The sequence below is a fragment of the Rhinolophus ferrumequinum genome, chromosome 24 (assembly GCF_004115265.2).
Source record: "Rhinolophus ferrumequinum isolate MPI-CBG mRhiFer1 chromosome 24, mRhiFer1_v1.p, whole genome shotgun sequence".
Taxonomy (NCBI): Eukaryota; Metazoa; Chordata; class Mammalia; order Chiroptera; family Rhinolophidae; genus Rhinolophus; species Rhinolophus ferrumequinum.
Window position 1 is genome coordinate 27,271,360 of NC_046307.1, and position 23,002 is coordinate 27,294,361.

At 38.8% G+C, this 23,002-nt stretch overlaps 1 protein-coding gene across 1 annotated transcript; it reads right to left on the reverse strand.

Moving 5' to 3' along the window:
- Nucleotides 1-1,831: 1,831 nt before the first annotated feature.
- LOC117017129 (hepatitis A virus cellular receptor 1 homolog) lies at nt 1,832-22,140 on the reverse strand. Its single transcript, XM_033097077.1, has 9 exons — nt 22,095-22,140; nt 20,085-20,423; nt 16,859-16,948; nt 13,639-13,728; nt 10,727-10,825; nt 7,878-7,933; nt 5,485-5,596; nt 4,595-4,631; nt 1,832-1,913 (listed from the first exon to the last, which is right to left on the reverse strand). Exons 1-9 carry the CDS (start codon nt 22,138-22,140, stop codon nt 1,832-1,834), a joined length of 951 nt encoding a protein of 316 aa, XP_032952968.1.
- Between the last annotated feature and the right edge of the window lie 862 nt (nt 22,141-23,002).

The following is a 23,002-nucleotide window of genomic DNA, read 5'->3' on the forward strand; positions in this document are numbered from 1 at the left end:
CTGCTTCTGTGCCCCCTGCTTTCCCCACCCCACACCCTGTTTCACAGAATGCTACTGGGCAAACCCATAGTCACTGTGCTCATGGGTTTCAACAAGTTTTGCAAATGCTGGACCAAACATGTTAACCAGGTACCAGAGCCTTTCATGTGCCATCGGAAAGCTCCAGGAAACGTGTGGGGCATAGAGTAGGCATCATAAATTCAAAGCCCCACAGGTAACAAAGTGGGCATGCAGGCAAAGTACGCTGAGGGCTGAGGAGATGTGATGTCATCTAATGGGGTCCCGACTCCATAGGATTACAGCTCAGTGTTGCCAGGTCTTTCCAGAGAAGCCACGAATCTGAGCTTTAATCTGAAACCTCCATGCTTATGCATGTTGTCTTGACTTCAAAACAAAAACACTGTAGTTTGGACAAAATTTTTTAGACTAGAGTAGCCTGGCCCCATTTGGGAAACCCAGTATTGATGCTTAACAATTTTATTTGCCCTTATAACCTTTATTCAGAGGTCCTATTAATGTCCCTAGAATTCTCTAGAACCTTGTCATAACTGTTGTCTTCAAAAACAAGCATTCTCCTCTCCTCGACCACTATGGTATTAGCAGCTCTGAACCCCCAGCATGAGTAACTTCAGGATTTACTCCCGTTAGAATTGATACCCAGCCTCGTTAACTGCCATGTAGAAATGTTTCTGGCGCCTAAAAATATCCTTACCTTTAGCCTTTGTTTAACTCTTGGCAAAACCGAAAATTTAATTCAATTGTGGAAAAGGAATAGCATTGGAATTGATTTGATATGAAATAAACTCTTCATCTTTCCAAACCAATTTTTAAAGTCAAAATTGTTTGGGGACAATTTAGAATTTCAGTTGAAAGAAGTAATACCCTCAAACAATTCTATTATGTTTGCAAACTAACTTTTCTGAGTCATGAAGCCTTTTCCCTATTCTCTCCCCTTCTCTCTCTCTCTCCTTTATCTCTGCTCTGCATCATTCTAAAAATTAGTTCAGATTCCCTGACAGTTGTCTACTTAAATGCCTAGAACCATGGCACAGATGTAGCAAAAATAGCATACATGTATTAAATCACATGGCAATTGATTTTCTTCCCCTGCTATGTCCTTGGTCCATGCACTATCCTAACTTCTTCTAATTGCTAAAATACTCATCCTGATCCCAGAGAAAGCACTTGAAAACTTATATTTCAGAGCCACGAAAAAAAAAAGATCTAATGGTGAAATCACACTGAATTTATTTTTTCCTGAGAGAAATAAAAACCTGTGCACCTCCATAATTTGAAACCCTTCAGGCATCTAAGAAATGTAACATTTGGAGTTGCAAGATAAAAAATAAGAAATAATCATGGACTGTTTCCAAATGAAGTCATTTAAGTAACAAATCTGATTTGTTGATTTTATGTCCCAGTGAACACTTCTTGGCAGTTTTGGTGACTAGAAGTTCTTTTGCTACCTCCCCAGTAAGAATTCTTGAAGGACACAGGATTCATTTGGTCTAAAGAGAATATACAATACTAAAGTGTTCATTTCATATTTGGGAGAAAGCTCTGCTATGAGAGAAAGATTGAGCAGATTTTAGTATTAAAAATTCAGAGTACTTTACCCATAAGATTGCCTTTACACAGATGAGCTAGAGACATTCTACCCAACATCACTTACATGCTGGAATACGATGGTAAATTGACAAAAAAAAAAAAAAAGAAAAATCATCCTGGAGCTTAAAAGAGCCATGACATGGACATGGTGACATATGGTCATTGTCTTCTGTGCTCAAGGGCATGTAGCTTTAGCGGGGACTGAATGCACGTTGTTCTCAAACTAGATATTCTCATGTGCTCGGTAGTGCACTACAGCAGGATTTTGCAAAGTTCCAGTCCGAGGGTCAATCGATGACAACTTCCTATAAAAAGAATAACATGAGTAAGATACCGTGTTTCCCCAAAAATAGGACCTAGCCGGACCATCAGCTCTAATGCGTCTTTTGGAGGAAAAATTAATATAAGATCCGGTCTTATTTTAATATAATATAAGACCAGGTCTTATATAATATAATAAGACCGGGTCTTTAATATAATATAATATAATATAATATAATATAATATAATATAATATAATATAATATAATATAATATAATATAATACCGGGCCATATATTAATTACTGCTCCAAAAGACACATTAGAGCTGATGGTCCGGCTAGGTCTTATTTTTGGGGAAACACAGTAAATGCCAATCTCTTCTAAATAATGAGCAGCACATTTGTTTATTTGCAACTCCCAGAGCCCCATTCACACAGCCTATGAAATGATTAGAAGCTTCAAGAGTTGTGCATAGTAAGTGGCGGGAAAGTGTGTTTAATAAGCAGGTAGAAAGCCTTAGTAAGATTTAAAGAAAAACAAAAACAAGAATCTAAGATGTATTCCGACTAGTATCCTTCAAGAGATTCATGTAATAGAATACAAAAAATAATAATCTAAAAGAGAAACCAGATATCAAAGTGAAATACTAAATCAAGATGCATGTTCTCAAAGGTGGATAAAAAAAGTGGTTTAGCTGGTGTTTTTCTAAATGTGGGTTGTGAGATTTTAGAGAGGGTTATTAAATCTATGAAGTAGCCTACATTCTGAATTTAAGATAAACAGAAAATACAAAATATCAGAGCATACTGGATGTAGTAAAATAGTGTTGTTTCACATAAGTGTATAATGGATCAAGGTGTCAAAAATCTTACTATGTCTTTATGGTCAGAATTCGAACGCTAATGGTTAAATGCTTTTTTAATTATTATTATTATTTAAACTTTTATTTATTTTAAGTGTGTTTTTCCAGGACCAGCTCAAGTAGTTGTTTCATTCTAGTTGTGGAGGACGCAGCTCACAGTGGGCCATGTGAGAACTGAATCAGCAACCTTTGTTAAGAGCATGGTGCTCTAATCAACTGAGCTAACCGGCCACCCCGGTTAGATGCTTTTTATAACATACACTCACACTTCAAGTATACAAAAAGGTTCTGTCTAGAGTTTTGATATATATAGCTCCTGTTTTCTTGTATATAGTGATGTGTTTATTACAGAAGCCTGCCCAGAAATGATATGGAATGGACTTAGTCTTCATTCAGCTCTGATCTTTAAATGAATCATATGTGAATATAGTTTAGGTGTCAATAGCTTGAAATGAGTCAGTGTGATATAGCTGCCAAAACCAAAAACAAAAATATAAGAAAATGCTCTGCTTGTTGGGTTCTTTGTTTTGCTTTTTCATATCTTAAACATCTTCTACAATAAATATTTTCTTTAATTATTATTAAGTGACAAAAAAAGACCTTTAAAAAAATTTAACAGTGAAAGGACAGCATTCAACTAAAAGGATGTTATATTCCATGGTTTTCTGCCTCTAAGGAGTATTTTTCCCCCTCCATCCTCAGATTCAGATAATCAAAAAAACTCCTGTAAGTTTGGGGTTTGGACTCTAAAAGACCCAAGATGGAGTCCTTTACCTGCTATGAGGAGTGACCTTGGATGTCACTTAACTTTTCTAAACCTCTTTCAAATCTATACACTGAGAATAATAGTGCCTATCTCACAGTTTATTGATGTGAAGGGCATGATTGCAATAATTGAAGCCACCATTTATGGAGCACAAATCATGTGCTGTGTATTGTTCAAGGCACATTCTGTGGATGGGCTTGTGTAATTAACTAAGAAATAGGGAAGACTGACATCCAATGAGAGGGAACTAGGAAGGATGGATGGCAGCCTAACAGGGATGTTGAATCAGAGAAAGACCTTGCTGGAAGCCCACACTGGACTTAATGAAGCAGGTTACTTGGAGCTGGAAGTAAACAGTGGTTTCGCACCATTAAAGATGTTTGGGCAGATGACACAGGGCGGGATGCAAGTAAAAGGGACTAAAGTTTTCATTGGGCAGCAGGGTGGATTACAAAAATTGTCAATTCAGGTGCCTGTGAGGCCAGATAACCCATGTGAAGGAGCAGAGCAGGCTGGGGGTGAACTGGGGACGGGGACCTGCGGGGACACACTGCGCCACCACAGTCTTTTGCGTTCCTTCAGCCTGGAGCTGTCTTCCTCCAGTCTTTGCAGAGCGGCCTTCTGCTCCTTCAGGGCTCACTCCACAGCCCCTACCCTGCTCCTCATTCCCCACACTGTTCTTCTGGAAGCACTGAAAGGACCCTGTTGATTTGCTTATATGTTTTCTGTCTGTTTTGTCATCTCCTTGGAATATAATAGGCATTCAGTAAACAAAGTCGCAAATCAAGAATAAACCAAACAAGTCATTCAGATGTTTCATCAAACAAAATTTGTGATTTAGTTCCCTTACTCTAAGGGGTTAGGCTTGAGGTGCATTTTCTGTAGTAGTTTCTGGCACAAGTCCAGGGGGATAAAGAAAGCTAAAAATGTCACCAGAAGGTGTGGACAGCAAAGGAGGGACTCCTTAAACTAGATTTTTCATGATCCAGGGAGTAAAACGGAGAGTTCAGGAGCAAGAGATAGAGAAAGATTTTTCTTGATTTTTATTAGAAGAGGAACATCAAAAGGCATTGACACAAGCTCTTTAAAACTTACTGTATTTGTAACACCTTTCTTCTCGCGCATAAATATTCTAAATGGAGGAGAAATTGAAAAGAAAATTAAACGTCTCAGCCAAAGAGTTCATGAGATCTTTTTCTAAACAAGTATATTATTTCTGCTATTACTTTAACATAAACAAAATTAATACACAGCCAGAGTGCCTGAAAAAAATAAATTTAGAAGAATGTTTAAAATGAAACAAAACAAAGCAAAAAACTGACTAGGCTGTTCGCTGGTAACTTCAGGTAATTCATTTTGAATATGTATGACCCAAACAAGCCGCTTGGTGCAAACTATCTCATGTTCATCAATGGTTGAGTGTATTCACAAACATCACCCAGCTTACTTTAATGCAATTATTAATTATTAGATTTCATTTTTTTAATGGATGACTGTGGTTCTTTCATGGAGGCCAGTTACACACACACACACATATACATGGTGGACGGCTGCTTTTTGAAACCCTTGATTCTACCTTTACCCCTGAAATCGATTTCCCTTCTAATGTGTCATTTGCCTCTTCAGTTAAGTGAGTGTTGTAAAACACACAGCATAGGATCCTTCATGGGAACAAAAACTGGGCTTTGAGGGAAGAGGAGAAAGATGAGCAAACAAGCCTTACATGGTATAACGGTTTCTTGCCTTCCAAATTCCAGCTCTACCCAACAAGCTCTTATTTCTTTATATTTAATATCTCCTATGGAGAATTTAAATTTCATTTTTTTCATGGGTTAATACTTATAAGAAAAACAGAACAAGAGGTTATGAAACAGAGAAGTTATGTGAAATCAAAATTGCACAGTGTGTGGACCAGCTTGAACCCAGGCAGTCTGGCTCTAGAACCCTCACTCTGTTCTTTTACGCACTTTCCTGACAGGACTTACTTTTGGTAATGATGGCAGCCAAAATAGCGAGCAATAGCACGATGGGAATGGAGATTCCAATGTAGAATGCCTCATTGGTGGTCATGCATTCCTTTTCTTCCAGGCACATGTGCTAAGGAAACATCAGGAGATCGAAAAGGCATCTTGTTAGAACTATGGGTGAAACCATTTCCTAAAATAACAACTCAGGCAAATTTATCTTTATTGTCCCTTGGTTACTTCTAGATCATGAGAGGTAAGACCGAAGGATCTGAGGTTGTAACTATGGTGAAATTCTAAAACAATTTCAATTCAAAATGTCTTTGGGGATGTGAAAATGTTTAATATCTTGCTCGGAGTAGTATTTATGTAGGTGCGTGCATTGGTCAAAGCTGAATTTGTACACTTCAAAGGCTGTTCTTTATTATATGAAAATTACCCATATTTTAAACAATCAAGAATCTATTTCCATAAACATATCCTCTTATAATATTTAAAACAGCAATTTTTGTTTAAACATAAGTTGACATGGTGATGTTATTTTATGTTATCTGAATGTGCTCCATGATAGAATTTGGTCCTTGGTACAGTCCTTCCTTTTTAAACTATAATTCAAGACTTTATCTATGTCTATGTAAATGGACTTGAAATGAGCTGCTCACAGACTGGCCCTGATCAACAATCTAAAATGCTGTACACTTGAGTAGAAAGGCAAATGCAGAATTTTTTTTAAATCTCCTGGTATAGTTCATAAGGGATTACCCCTCCTGGAATAAGCCCAAAATATTCCAGACATCATGCTTATCCCAAATCCTAAAAAGATTCCACAAGGTAGATATTTTAACAGAAAGAAAGTAGAAGATCAGAGAGTAGGATCAAGACTCCCGATGCATAAAAGTTTAAATTCTGGACTCAGAATCCATTTTTTATCATACTGTATATATTTTTAGAATTTTATCCTTCAAGTGTTTTTTTCTTAACAGAAATAATTACTATATTCAATATATACTATAAAATAGATACTATTTTAAGACATAGTTTTCTCGCTTAACAATCAATGCAACTGTCTTCTCATGGCAGCAAATGCACTGCAGTAATAACATATTTTTTTAATTAAATTTATTGGGCTGACAAAGGTTAGTAAAGTTACATAGGTTTCAAGTGTAGAACTCTGTAATACAAGTGACGATATTTTTAATGGCAATATTAGGACCTGCTTATCAGACTAAATAATTGAGCCCTTACTAATGAACACTGAGGTTGTTTATAACATTTCTATGATTACGAATAGCACAAATATACATCTTTTCTCATACATCTTCATGTATTCATTCAATTCTCTCCTTAAGACAGAGTCCAGGAGGTTGACCTACTGAGTCAAAATATATGCGGTGTGCTTTCATCGTGACATCCTCAGAATCAAGGCACAAAAGGCTCACAATTTTGCTACTACCTACTATGAACTTGCTTCTAAATTTCTTCTACTTGTTATTAAACATACCTGACCTACAGGTAACTGAGGTCAAGAACAAGCTCACCATTCAGAATGTGTGATTTTTTCAATTCAGCATACTTCTGGCCATAGAGCAATATAATAATCATTTACATAGTGGCAATTCTGACATTTAGAAGGGATGCAGAAATTCAGCGCACATCCATCAGATCAATCAGTGTCCACGTCATACAAGTTGTTAACATATATCACTCCAACGTAGTGTACTCATTGTAACTAAGGTTAAGAATAAAAAGAATCTGACCCTAAACCCCCCATTTTGCCTGAGCTTGAATTTCTTACTATGGTTGTGTTGTCATGTCTCACCACATGCGAACAGAATTAATACCTTAATAAATCAACCTATGGAGAGGTTAGGGTATAGTAAAACTCAGCAGGGCCTCAAAATTTCTATACAGGATGGCAATTGGGTTGGAAAAGAATAGTAGTGGGCCTATGTTTAAGCAAGCACACTTTCACTTGCATAATATTTTTGTTTGGAATGGTCCTCCATGCCACCACAGTAACTCAAAGCATGGCATTCATGTAACAATAACTGAAGTCTTATGCGGTATCTTATGTTAACTCACTCTTCTTAAATTCGTTCATTCTTTTTATTCCAATATTTGGCGAGGAGAAAGTCTGTAATGTGTGAACGTGTGTGTGTGTGTGTGTGTGTGTGTGTGTGTGTAAAATATTATTTATCAGCATCTCTAAGAAACTGGTCTACGCGTATCAGTATGAACTATACAAATGAGTTAAAGCATCCCTATTTAAGGAATAAATTCTTATCTTCTTTGTCTTTTAACTGCAAAGAACCAATCTGTGGACTAGTCTTACAGAAGTTGTCACTAAATATAACTTGCTTCCAGAGAGACATACACGCGTGTCTGGCTAACAAAATAGGAAGGAACATGCTTACAGTTTCATTGTATTCCCAAACGCCATCTGAAGGCTCTGCCACAGTGCCATTCCCATCTGCTCAACAAAAAGGAAGAGCAATTAGAATTACAAAAAATATTGAACACTTGCTGCAGATAGTAATTATATTCACACTGCTTTCTGGTGATGAAGGAAAAGTTGAATAACCATATGGCAAAATAAGGCAGGCATTGCAAGAGTTACATCGAGTTACTAATGTTTATTAATATACCCTATAAGGTTGTGTTTCTTAATCATTTTGTTATGGACCCTGTGAAAATGGACCCCCTTTTTACATCTTTATGGGAAAAAATGCATTGCATTCAAAGTTTTACCTCCAATTTCAGGGGCATAGGGACCATTCTTGAAACCAGGTTAAAAATGCCATGTAAAGGTAGGTAATCCATATTTTCATGCCAGCTAAGAACCTGTCAATGAGGGCACAGAGACCATATGCACATCTAAAGATCAAACTACTCTACTCAGTATGGACATTACATTGGTTTTACATTCAAAATGTAAGTACAGTGTACTAAGATATCTAAACCAGGTGGCATTTCACTCCTACGTAATGTGCCAATGTGCCTAGATAGTGATCCAGAAGCACTGTAGAAAATGTGTTACGCATATACCAGCCACAAGACCAATATATCTTATACTACCTAAAATCTAATATCAAAGGATATCATTTCTTAGTTTTGAGTATTCACGTTTTCATAGTGCTTTGAAATACGTATTTTATATCATGTCGCTGGCCTTGCTAGGCAAGTATAGGTCAAATGTAGAATTCTCTCTTTTACAGAGTATCTACCATATACTAAGCATATTACATCCTTCTGACAACTTTCTTAATCCCATTTTATAAATGAGGAAACAAACTGGAATGGTTAAACTAGTTTCCAACTCCCGTCAATGACAAGAGCTCATAACCAGAACATACATTGCACTCCTATGAAATGAAAGCACTAGAGGTCTTTGAAATTCCCTAACTACTGACAAAGCCATAAAAAACAACTCAATTGTGATGAAATTAAAATATCCCTATCCCCCAATATCTTTACATTATTTCTGTGTTTACATTTTCCTCATTCTGAGATTACCTATAGTAAAAGGACATATCTAGGCTTACGTAATATTTATAGTTTAGACTATCTTTGTGACTTGTATTATGACATTAAATAAGTCCCTCAGGTATAGAACAGGATGGTGCACTAAATATAGCATGGACTTGACTCAGATGAAATTTGAGTTTGGTGTTCACAATGTCCCTTAGGAAGGTGACCTTGATCAAGATCTTTTGCATACACATACTTATATATTTCTACCTAGGGTAACCTTGAACTACAATTACAAGCTATCAACATCACCCAACTCATAAGGTTATGAAATTAGATGATGCATGTAAAGCACTAAACACCATACAGCATAAATATCAGCTATTACTCAATATTACGATGTTATAATGCAAGAAGCAGTGGGGACAAGAAAACTAGCGATGCACTTTCCAAAAATCATACTCTTCAGTCAGTATAAATATCCAGTGAGGAATGCAACAATTTTTCCATGGGCACCCAGCTAGTAACTGGCAGTGAAATCGGAGGCTGTCTCCAAAACACAACTATGGGGCCTCCCCAGGCTGGCAATGGCAATAAATAAGGGCTGCCTTGGAAACATTAAATGAGATAACATATGACAGTTTCCTGGCACATACACTGTCGAGTGTGTGGCAGGCCATATGACAACCCAAATCCCTTCTAGCCCTAACATTCTTCGCTTCTGAGAGGCTTCAGCCCGTGAAGGCTGACTTGGGCACAGAGAGAGGATTTGGCTCTGGAGCCTCAGATACACCGCCAAGATGGCAGCTGTCACAGGCCATGGAAACACTGCTGCTCCCAAGTCTGTTTCACTCTGGAAAGCTCTACCTTGTCCAGGTGTTAGTGACAGGACATTCTAGAGAATGACTCCCTACTCCTACTTTCTACCTCCTCACACCCCCTAAAAGTGTGGGTGCAGCTGCTTCTACTGCTGTTACCTCATATTCTTATCCATTTTCTCTTTGTTTATGTGCCTTGAAACAGATCGCACTACAGATTCCACTTTCACAACCACGTCACCATGATCTAATCCCACCAGAATGGGTCCCTCTGGGAACCTCACCAGAGGTCCATTTTAAATTAACCATGTTGCAGGAATGATTCTCAAAGGTAGGCCATGGGGTGGCCCCCTACAGACTGGCAGCTCCTGAGTACGATGAGTCACACACAGGAGGAGTCTTGCAAGGTTTTCCCTTGTTGGGATGCAGCACAGGGACACATAGCCACTCTCATTACACAGGGGTGCAGCATGTGACACTCTCCACACTTACCACCATGGGTAACTAGAGTTAGCTGGGAAACGTGACAGGAATCAGTATAACCTGTGGCCACCACAGGAAAGACCAGTCAATCTCACACTTTGAAAGACTAGAGATGATGTGGGACTTGCCCAGAGTGGGGAAGACCTTTTGGAGGGGAATGGCAGATTCTCAGTGGAGCGTGTCTCTTTGATGTCAGCGTGGGTGTCATCACCTGTCACAAAGTGTCCATTCGCAAGCCAGACAAGGTAGCAGGAAAGCCTCCTGCTCATATTTAAGGCTCTGGGGCTGAGAAGGAACATAAACGCAGTTGAGCAGTTTAACTCGATTTGTTTTATGGCTCTGGTCCAATGGAGCAAGCTGAGTAATAAGTTTGGAGTCAAAGCTGGTTCATGTCAGGTCAGATCTGTCTTACTCCAGAATATGTGCTCTTCACAATATGTCAATGATTGTGAAAACTGAATGCCTTAGGTGTTCGGGAAAGAAAATGAAGTTACCTGTTAGGCAAGGGTTCGCTGGTAAGCTGCTTGTATTTGTTTCCTGTGGTGTGATAGGCTGAGTTTCTACTGTCTGCATTGGAGAAGATGAAGTAGTATCTGGAATGAAAAGAATGAAAGAGTTGTGTCCTATTTCTGCACAAAAATTCCCATTTCCCAAAAAAAGCAGACATCAAAACTAGAATCAGGAATTACCTTCACTCTTTCTTAGAAATTTGTTCAAAGATGACCTTGAGGCATTGCACTACCATCTATTTATTACCAGGAATAAATCTCATCTAGATAATGATCTGGATAGTTATTTATAGACAGAATAATTTCACACTTTTCATACTCCTGAGATTTCCCTAAATGTATAAAGCCCACAACAGGGTATCTTATGTAGGTCACCCAACTAAGCTTCTATCCATACAAGTGACATTTTCACTTTCATGGAACAGGCCCTGGGAGTTTGCACTAATCTATCCTCCCCGCTTCACATCAACCCCAACCTGGATTTTCTGGACTTAGTCGAATTCCCGATTATCCATCCAGATATCTTTCCAGAGACATGAACATATAGACCAGCACAGGATACATACTCACGATATTTAATTCCTTGAAGTCTCCTCAAGGTGTCTATATTGCCCAATATTGGCCTTGGTAATGATTCACAGCCCCCAAATTAAGGTTCCCAGTAAACATTGACCCCAGCTCCTTCTGAGGTTGCATTCCGGTCACTCCTTTAGTAAGACTAATTTCCTGTGTTATCTGACTCATCTTCCGTTACTCACCCAAAGTTTCACTAAGAATTCTCCAATTCAGGGCTACCTGCCCCTTTGCTTTCTTGAAAGCACTTCTTCATTTTCTATCAGATATCTCACCTTCCACGCAGAGTACGTCACTGGCCTCTTTATAAGATCTTTATGTTCCTCCCCCTTAAAGCATCACAGAATTTTGGAGCAAATTAGTGGTGATGACTGGACAAGAATTCTCAAAGCTGGGCTTTCTTTATTGCTTCTCATTGGTCTTTCTGCTTCCTCTTTCCCACCATAGTCTTTACATTTCAACATCATCCTTCCTCATGTTCTGAACTGTCTCCCTGTTTTCCTCTAATACTACACCCTATTAATAGGATGTAGTGTTCTTTAGGAACTAAGAAGCGGACAACATAAGAAAGTCAAATGATCAGTCTATTCAACTTAAATCTGTGTGAAAGACCTCTTGAGCTTCATCACTTTCTCAAGTGTGAGATTTTGTGGGTATCTTCCTTTTCTCCCCTGCTCTTACAACCTTATATCCAACCATTCCATAATATTTTAGGCAACTAGCATGCATTAGAGGCACTGAGCTCAGGGAGGAAGTGGTTGTAAACATAAATGTCTCTGCATTGAATTAGCTCCAGTGTTCACCTCATTCTTCTAATGTAAACCCTTTGGCAGGCACAAACTAAGTCAATCTAAGTATAGAGAAGCTAAATCAATATTGAGAAAGTCAACAGATTCTCTAGTATGTCCAGCTGCCCGGAACAAAGCTGTTTTTCTTACAAACTTTTATGGCTCTAAAATCCCAGTTTTCACCTCAAGTCCTCTCTTCAAACTCAGCTCAGAGCCTAAATGCTGCGAATCCCTCCCAGCTAAATATCAACCAGGTCTGATGGAAGTCAAAGAAAATCAGTGTGTTCCTTCAGATTTTTCTGGCTAAGAGGTTGTGACATCTCTGCTGTTCCTCAGAATCCAGGGCCACCTCAAGGAGTCAACGAGTATTAGAGTCTTGTAGAATCTTCACTAAAAGTTGCTTTGTAATCCTAGAAATAGAAGTTTTATACCTACACTGGTCCTCAGAATGTCAAACTATTACAAACTAATACAAACTATTTCGCCACCTATGCATCAAATATTTCTCCATTTGGATTAAACCTAAACTCTTAAATATCAGAACTCTTAAATATCAGAAATTTGAAGTGTGAACCATGTATCCTGAATTGAAAAACGGAGCCTGTACATTCTAAATCCCCGAAATCCTTAAATCTCATCTTTACTTTGTCGTCAGTATAAATAGAATTTTTTTCAATCCCTCTGCTACATAATAAAGTAAATGATGCTTGAAGCAAAATTGTGTAAAGCCACTGACTGCTAGGGAAAGACAGGGTAATTATATAAAGTCTTTTTCAGTGAGGATGTCAGATCAGGACAAATTCATCCAAACAGCCTCAGTGCTCCTGACAGAAGGCACGATCCAGTAGTTATCACCACAGCCCCAAAGTCAACTTAATGGCGACTGAATCCTGACTCAACCACCTTCTATCCATGTGCCCTTCAACAGTGCACTCAGACCCTATGCCTGGGTCCCCACAACCATGTAATACGATTGAATCACACGTCCAATGCGTAGGGTTGTCATCAAAATCAAGTGATCTAATACTTATAAACCATTCAGCATGATCCTTGTCACATGGGAGACACAGTATATGATAACTTCAATGAAATACTGTCTTTGAGTGGAGGCTCTGACTTCACAGGGCACGAAAGGATCTCCATTCAGGTCTCCTTGTGAGGACAGAATCTCATGAATCTGACCCTGATTCTCTGGCCTTCCCTTTAATTTCCTCATCATCTTGTGCTCAACTGATACGAATTCACCTCATCTTCATTAAATGTACAAGATCAGTGGTCCGAAGATGTTTTTGGCTAACAGTAAATCCCCTTGAGAATCTGATTTTTAAAAATTATGGCTCCCCTCACTCTGAAAATACTAATAGGTACAAAAGTTATATGTAATATGGAATGAGGTTGTCAGGTGCTGTGGAGACCAAGTTTGGAACCCAGGGAAGAACGCTTATTCCAGATTGTACTTCCGCCTTAACACAATGCCCTGGGTGGTCTACATCCTCTCATTAGAAGGCCTCTGAGCTCAGAAACACATCACTTTACCTGTCTTGAGGTTTGGTGTGGATGCTGGCGTTGTAGGAGCAGAGGTAGACACCCGATGTGATGTTGGAACACTGCTGACCTTAGGTGGAGCTAGAAATCAACAGGAAAGCAAGGATTAATCAAGTAGCTGGAAACAAGAGCTTTGTGCTGGGCCTATACATCAACTCAGCCAATGAGAGAACCACCCAAAGCAGAATTGGGCACTAATCACCACAGAACTGAGCATTCTTATACTTTGTCAAATACCATATGACAGGGGCAAGCTTGAGGACAAGCTCACAAAAAGGAAGCAGCTGCACTGCAAAGTATATATTCTGGGAGGTTCAATGATAAAAATAGGTCACCCAGACTTAGCACTGAAGCACTTTGAAAAGACCAGCCATGTCTGTCAGATTTATGTATCTTCATAAAATGGGTGAGCTACAGAAAATGTCTAGAACTGGGACCCGCCTTATCCTCTCACGGGTGAATGACTAAGACTTACAAAATAGGTCCCACTCAGAATGTTTGCCAAATAAATAGCATTAAGTTCAGGCAGTCGTGAGGGTCCCTTCCTAGGGACCTCCACCGTAAATGAGGATGAACTCACGCCCACTAGCATAAGCTGGGTCACACCGAAGATTTACATGTTTGCCTAGAAGGAGGAATAGACCTGAGGTAATAACTTTGACTCTTTACAGAGTCACAAGTATTATAGGATTTCAAACCAATTATTAAAGGTCTCAAGCAATCAGAAAGGGAGCAGAAAATAGCATTAAGCCCAAATACAGGGTCTGGCAGAAAAGCAGAACAATGAAGGCCTGATTTAAAAATGTGTACTTTTTTCACCAGACACGATTTTTCAATTTTTTTTACAAGAAGTTTTCTTAAATCTAAACTCCACTAAGTATGAAAGACAACCCTTGTGTAGGAGACCATTGAAATGAAAGCTCTTCCTTTGAGAGTACCAGTTTAATTTGAAATGCAGCTAATTTCACCTTGAAGAGGAAAAAACTTTTTTTTCATTGTTTGTGAGTGTTTATTACATGCAGAGCATTAGCCTAAAGTAGAAGATAGCAAACTTTCTGTAAACAGCCAGACAGTAAATGTGTTAGGCTTTGGGGGTCTATATTCTCTGTGGCAGTTGCTTAACTCGGTTAGTGTGAAAGCAGCTAGAGACAAGAGAGTATAGTAAATGGGTATTGCTGTTTCAATAAAGCTTTATTTACAACACAGCTGGTGGGCCTATTTTTCATCTGATTTGGTCATGGAGTTAGAGCTTGCTGCTCCTGACCTAAGGTGAGAACAGAGGCTTTTAAGAAGTGTACAATCCAATCAATCCCCTTCCTCCAGTTTTAAACCTGATACAGAGGAAAAAGCAAGCATGCAAAAAATCTGATCAAAGGAGCATAGGGAACAGTAAAGAGGAGGAAGCCTTATAAGACTATCTAATGAACTTATCTTTTTCAGTGGAAAACAATTTCCCCAGGACAAAAAACAGGAAAATACAAAGGTAGATGCAGGTGAGTAAAAGCCCAAACAAGAGGTTGCAGAGTACTCAGCCTGTGAAAAATGCAAGAAAACTTAAGCAAAGAATTGATAATTGGAGGCAGAGAGTCCCTTTGCCTCAGATATGGACCCACGTCCCACTGGACAGAGCAGTGGCCTTGTAATAAACTGCCTGTTAAAGAATGGCTAGGCACTATGAAATTCTCCTACTGATTCTTTTTTGCTATTTTTTAAAAATTCAGCCAGATCAAAATACTTTCACAACTCCAAAGTTGTAATCATAATTTCTTCTCCACATGCTGCCTCCTCACATCTGTCTATGGTGTTCCAGCTCATCAGCTTCTTTGGGCTTCCCTGAATTGCCTCCCAGATGGAGTTTCCCCAGAGTCAGCATTTTCTCCATCTGAATTGACCTTATTTTACTTGCTTTCATAAGGGAAACAAATCAAGTCCAAATCTGGGGGATTCCACAATACAATTTCTCCTATTAAAAAAAAAAACATAGAAACATAGGCTTTTAAGGCCACAGGTTTTGGATTCTCTTGTCAAAATAAGACCTTTGGAAGGAGATCCATTACCTAGGAGCACCAGAAACCAGGAAATTCTCAAGGACCTACTTTGTTCAACCAATGATAAGGCTGTTAGGATTTTAACATCCTGATGGAAGATGGATATAAACTTACCAGAATTTTGGATTGCATGAAATTTCTAAAAGCAGCTGGTAAAGACTTACTGGGATGCAAATGTTTGCATGTGGCAATGAGGTCATTTTAGTGTTTAAATAAGCAATGTTGTGCTGTGATGTGAGATATGCTTCAAAAATTCCAAGGTAGCTCGAGGTTAGGGGTGGGACAATGTAGCCTTACACAATGCATATGCAACAAGATTTAGTTGATAATTATCAAAGCTGGTGATGTATCTCCTGGTCAGTACACAGAATTATAAAATAAAATTGAATCATACCTATAATGCATAGGGTTTTCATAAGGATTCAGTGATGTATTACTGGTAAAGTACTTATCACGCTTCCTGACATATAGTGTTTCCCCGAAAATAAGATCTAGCTGGACAATCAACTCTAATATGTCTTTTGGAGCAAAAATTAATATAAGGCCAGGTCTTACATAATATAATATAATATAACATAATATAATATAATATAATATAATATAATATAATATAATATAATATGATATAATATAATACCAGATCTTATATTAACTTTTGCTCTAAAGACACATTAGAGCTTATTGTCTGGCTAGGTCTTATTTTGGGGGAGACACAGTAAATATTAACTTCACTACAGTCTCAAGTGGGGGGTCCAATTTCAGAGAGGATTAAGGAATCTCTCTTCAGAGCTCCTTGTGAGGACAGAATCTCTAACCCTTATTCTCTGGCATTGCCTATATTTTCCTCATAAGCTTGGGCTCAACTAGACCAAATCCATACCATGCTTATTAGATGTCCAAGACAGTGGTCTGGAGTTTTTTGTCTAATAATGAATCCCTTTGAGAATCTGATTAAAAAAATCAATGTGTACCCCACAGTGAAAATACAAATAAGTACATTAGATGCATGTAATATGGGACAGGGTTCTTAGCTCATGTGAAGACACGTTGGAATCAAGGGAAGAACTTTTAGCCTAGACTGTACTTGGGTCTTAACTCAATGCCCTGCGTGGTCTACATCCTCTCATTAGAAGCCCTCTGGCCTCAGAAACACATCACTTTACCTGTCTTGAGGTTCTGCGTAGATGCTGGCGTTGTAGGAGCAGAGGTAGAGACCTGATGTGATGTTGGAACACTGGTGACCTTAGGTGGAGCTAGAAATCAACAGGAAAGCAAGGATTAATCAAGCAGCAGGAAACAAGAGCTTTGTGCTGGGCTGATACATCAACTCAACCAATGACACGCTGTCTGTCCCCAGGACACAAATCTTCCCTAAACTCAGAGTTCTTGTCCTTGGTCAACTAGACTCTGACAGGGAGGGCTGGAAAGAAACCTCACAAAACAGAAACAGCTGTATTGAAAAGTGTATATTCCGGGAGTTTCAGAGGTGAAAAGGATACCCAGGATTTACATTGAAGAACTTTGAAAAGACCAGCCACGTCTGCCAGATTTATGTCTTTTCATAAACACCTGTGAGGTACAGAAAATGCCTAGAGCCTGGCCCTGCCTTCGTCCTCTCAGGGGTGAATAGCTAAGACTTACACAGCAGGTTCCAGGCCCAGAAAGTTCACCAAATAAATAGCATTCAGTTCAGTCAGTCCTCAGGGTACCTTCCCATGAGACCTCTAACCTAAATGAGGAGGAACTCACACCCACTAACATGCTAGACAACAAAGACGATTTATATATTTTTCTAGAAGGTGGACTAGAACACAGGTAATACTTTGGCTCTTTCCAGAGTCAGAGGTTGTTGTAGGATTCCAAACCACTTATGGAAGGTATCAGAGCTACCCAGAGAGAGAGCTCAAACTAGAATTAAGCCCAAACACAGTGCTTGGCACAAAGGCAGATCAATGAAGGACTGATTCAAGAAAGTGTATTTTCTGCTCACAAGGAATATATATATATATATACATATATATATATATATATATGTATATATATATACATATATATATATATATATATATATATATATATATATAGGAACTTTTTTAATAGGAACTTTTCTTAAACTCAACACTACTTAGTATAAAAAAAATCCTTGGATAATAGATAATTGCTTGAAAGCTCTTCTTTCTGAGAGAGAGTGTGTTTAATTTGAAATTGAGCCAATTTTTGCCTTGTACAGGAAAAAACCTTTTTTTCAACAAATATTTGTGAGTTCCTGTTACATGCAAGATATGCTAGTCTAAAGCAGAGGTCAGCAAACTTTCTGTAAAGAGCCAGACACTAAATGTGTTAGGCTTTGGGGGTCCCTTTTTCTCTGTAGCAGTTGCTCAACCCTGTCAGTGTAAAAGCAGCCAGAATCAAGAAAGTATAACAAACGGGTATGGCTATTCCAATAAAACTTTATTTATAAAACAGTTGGTGGGCCTGTTTTGAATGTGATCTGACCCTGGGCTATAATTTGCTGACCCTGATCTAAGGCTTAGTCAGAGGCTTTCAAGAAGAGTACAATCCAATCCCCTCCTTCCAGTTTAAAATCTAACCTAGAGGGGAAAAAAAGCATGCAAAAAATCTGATCAAATGAGCATAAGGAACAACAAAGATAAGGAAACATAATCAGATTGTCTAATGAACTTGTCTTCTTCAGTGGACAATATCTTCTTCCCCAGGAAGAAGCTAGAAAGATATAAGGGTAACTGCTGGTGAGGAAAAGCCCTAAGAGAAGGTTGAAGAATGAACTCAGCCTGTGAGAAATGCAAGAAAACTGAAGCAAAGAATTGGTCATTGGAGGCTGAGCGTCAATTTGGCTTAGTTATGAACCTACTTCCCACTGGATAGAGAAGTGGCCTTGGAAATGCCGGCCTATTTAAAAGCGTTGCTAGGTACTATAAAAGTCTCCTACTAATACCTTTCCATGTTATTTTAAAAATTCAGTCAGATCAAACTGATTTCACAACTCCAAAACGGTTGTAATCATAACTTCTTCTCCACATGCTGGCTCCTCACATCTGTCTATAGAGCTCTATCTCCCAGCTCCTTCGGGCTTCCCTGAATTGCCTCCATATATAGTTTCCCCAGAGTCAGCTGTTTTCTCCATCTGAATTGACCTTATCTTACTAGCCTTCCTAAGGGAAATAAGCCTAGTCTAAAAATTGACAGCATGCAAAATAAAGTTTCTTTTCATTACAGAGGGAGAAAGAGACAGAGAGATACAACATATTAGGGCCAGAGATATTGCGTTCTACTGTCAATATAAGACGTTAGTGGAAGGAGATTCATTAAGAAGGAGCACCAGAAAACAGGAATTTCTCAAGAACGTACTTTTTTCAAATAATGCTAAGGCTATTAGCATGTCCACATTAAGACAGAAGAGAGATAAATTTCCCAGATTAACACGGTATATTCTTTAGTATATTTGGGTCTTCAGTTTCTCTTGGTGATGTTTTGTAGTTTTCTTTTTCTTTTCTCTCTCTGTTTTTTTAACTTTATTGGGATGGTAACGGTTAGTAAAAATATATAGGTTTCAAGTGTACAATATATAAATGCATCAAACCAACATATTGTGTATCTTGAACTTGCTCAATGTTACATGTGAATTATATCTCAATAATACTGGGGAAAAGTGGAAAACAAAATTTCCCAGGTTTTTCGATTTCATGAAATTCTTAAGAGCAACTGGTAAAGTTCTTGAAATGCAAAAGTTTTCATATTGCAGTAACATCGTTTTAATTTTTAAACAAGCAATGTTGTGATATGAGGTGAGATATGCTTCAAAAAAATCCAAGCAAGGGCAGAGGTTGGGGTTTAACTATATATGCTTACACAATGCACACGCAACAAGATTATGTTGACAATTGTTAAAGTTGATGATATATCTACCTGATGGTATCTTACAAAATATTAGCTCTTTTATATGTTTAAAATTCTCCATAATAGTTTTAAAATAATACAAAGGATCATTTTATAATTTTTTAGGACATATCTCAGAGAAAAGGGATAGCTGTTTAAGTTGAAGAAAATAAATTCAGCTGATAAAAAATGTTCATTATATTCCACAACAGAGCAGCAAATGATTTTTCATGAACTAACTAGCATTTTTGAAGCACCAGTCTAAGAGATTGTTTGTTGACTGGGAAGATCCTCCCACCTACAGTCCTGAATTAAGGTGCATTTTAACACTTCATTCTATACAAATAAATAGGTTATTGCATTTCCCAATGGAATACAACATTGTATAAATCTCCTTTTTCACTGTTAAAGGAAGACAAAATCACTACTAAACAGTAAACATCTCCGCTCACCCACCTGAAGTGATCAAAGGAAGACAGAAGACAAACTCACCTGGCTTTATCTCCAATAATATGTTGATTTTCAAATCTTTAAACCACCCTGAGCTCTCCACACGGCAACAATACGTGCCACTGTCGGCCTGGGTCACATTCTTTATGGTTAAAGACACATTCCCTTTAGAAATGGGTCCATTGAGCTGATAACGCTTGCTCTTCTGAAAGACGACACGGTGTCCATCAGTCTTGATGAGTTGATTTGAGCATGAATAGAGAGAACATGGTCCTCGGCCCCAGCACATGGCTGTGACACCGCCAGCTATGGAGTAAATGCACTGTATCGTGACAGGCTGACCCACCACTCCACTCATTTGTATGTGAGACACCACAGCATCTGCAAATAAACAGAAAACAGAGCATGGGGCTTCAAATTTTAATTTTACATTTATTTTCACTTTTGCCTTTTCATATAGCTTATTTTTTCTGTAATCACGATTTTATATCTTGAATTTAAAATTTTTATTATAAGCGTTTTTTCTATGTTAATATCCTCTTTATCAACTCTTTTGTCTTTTTGTGTTTATATATAAATCATAATTTAAACTTCTTTTCTGTATTTAGGATTGTTTCCTAATGGGATAGATTTCTAAAAGAGAAAATATTGAAATTAAGGACAGAAATGTTTTCCGTCTCTTTTTCTCAAATTTCTTTCCAAAACATTTGAACAAATGACATCCCAGTAATACATAAGTATGTATTTCATTCTGTGATTGCCTGGTATGTGCTTATTAAGTAGGTAAGACACACATGTGCCTTTTGCCCTCCCCTAGATACAATCACTGTCTCAGTTGAAATATCTTTGAAAATTCCGTTGCATTTAAAGTTTTAACTTTTCCTTATTACTGCAATCTTAAAAATCGCTATTGCAAATGAAGTCATCTCATAAAAATAAGCAGAGCTAATGTTTTGTCTAAAGTATTGTTAGCTGAAAGTCAGCAAACGAATAAACTATTCAGAGATCAGTTTTTAGAAAGTTGAGTTTCTAGTAATTCCAGGAGGACCTAAGGCTTATTCGTGCACCTTAGGGTTGGTCCAAAACCACGCAAGCAGGTGTCCCTTCTCATGAGTGAATGATGACAGCCAGCACTTGAATGATGACTCCACTTCCCCTCGTGAAGCCAGAGAATTGGAGAATATTCCATCAAGCACTAAATTATGCCATTTAAAAACAAAAACTCGGGCCTGTGGGTATGGCGTAAAAATCCTATATTGCCAAATGCACTCAAGTCCTTAAATAAATTCTGAGGTTCACCAACTAATCTGTTGAGGACTGGGCTGTGAGTTTCTGAAATGCTCTGCAAATAATATGCTCACTGTTACATAAAACAAGACTCTATTTTTACACTGGATTCTAACATTTAATTTTACCTAACAGCATTTTTAGATTACAAAGATAATATGCTAATTACAAAAATTAAGTTATGAAAGTATAATAAAAATGAACTTCCCCCATAATCCCACCTCTAGCGATTATAGTTTTTTAAATTTAGGAAGTGTCTATTCCTAAAATTTCCCCTATCTCATAGAATGTTTTGAATTAAAATAACTTATGTTTAAAAGAAATAATTGCACATGTTTTAGAAAAAACAACAAAGCAGCACAAAATGGTACAATGAAAGACTGGTCGCTTTCGCCTTTTATTCCCACTTCTTCTGTCCATCCCCCTCCCACCCCATGACAACACTGTTATTATTTCTTACATACACCTGAGAAGCCCATGCACCCCCAGCTCTTTACCCCCCTCCCTTTTGGTTTCAACACAAATGGCAGCATATGACGAAGTGTGATGCTTCATGCCTCGTGCACTTAGCCATCGATTTGGTAATTCATATCATTTAAGCAATTTCTTTGGAGTAAAATTTCAGGGTGCTTCTTTGCTCACCAGCTGACCCATTCAGGACCTGCCAACAAAGCCCAAGAACATCCATCTTTCTCCCCCACACCCACACCCCCTGTACTGCCCCATACGCAGCGCTTCCACCTCCCAGCCCACCTGTCCACTCACCTGTCCACAGTAGTATGAGGCCTGTGATGGCTCCCCAAGGACGCATGATGGTAGCAGCCTAAAGGGAAGAGAAAACACACTACTTGGTGTCCCCTGCAACACACGGGATGGGAGCAGGTCTGAATTCATTCTCAGATCGCAGCTTTTCCTTCCCGACTGGGTGAATCACATGAGCCTGCCCTGCTGGGGATGAGAGACCATGCACGGGCTCAGGCCTCCCTTAGCTCAGGGTGGTGGAGAGCTCCAACAGGCAGGCAAAACCCTCCTAGGCAGCAGCCCCTCTGCACAGCTTCTTCCCCACACAGAGTCCAACTGAGTCCTGACGCTCACACAGCTGATTGGGGAGCAGACAGTAAGGAAACCAGAGGCAGCTCAGTGGGGAGAAGCCCAGAACAAAGGCCAGGCTTCCAATGATAGAAGCGCACTTACTCTTGGACGCCGGGGTGACAGTCCACTGGCCTTTGGTGAGTGCAGGGTACTTCCTGCCCTGCGGCCACAGTGGTTAGTCCCCGAGCTCAGTTGTATGGCCAAGCTCTCTATTAGCAGGAATTAAGCCAGAATGTGAATCACTGGGCCTCACCGTCATGCTATGGGAAGTAATATCTCACACTGCATTTACTGACCGATGCTAGGAAAATGTTTCAGGAAGAACAGTCTGGACCACACTTGGGTTCAGGTCCCATCTGTACCACCTAAAAAGCGAGGTATCTCTGCGAGTTACTAGGCTCCTCCAAGTCTTGATTTCCTCCTTTGTAAAATGGCGCTGACGATAGTTGCTCTATCTTCTCAGAGTATTGTTACAATGAGCAAAAATGCTGTGGGTTGACATTCAATATTGTCCAGCGCTAGCTACAGGTGTACAGTGCAGTGGTCAGGCATCTACACCGTCCATGAAGTGGTCTTCCTAG

Coding starts and splice junctions, on each gene's coding strand:
- LOC117017129 (XM_033097077.1), bottom strand. CDS start 22,140: ATGCGTCCTTGGGGAGCCATCACAGGCCTCATACTACTGTGGACAG. Junction 13,729..16,858: donor TACGCAGAACCTCAAGACAG/GTAAAGTGATGT, acceptor GTTGATTTCTAG/CTCCACCTAAGGTCAGCAGT. Junction 1,914..4,594: donor AGAAAGGTGTTACAAATACA/GTAAGTTTTAAA, acceptor TTCTTTTTATAG/GAAGTTGTCATCGATTGACC.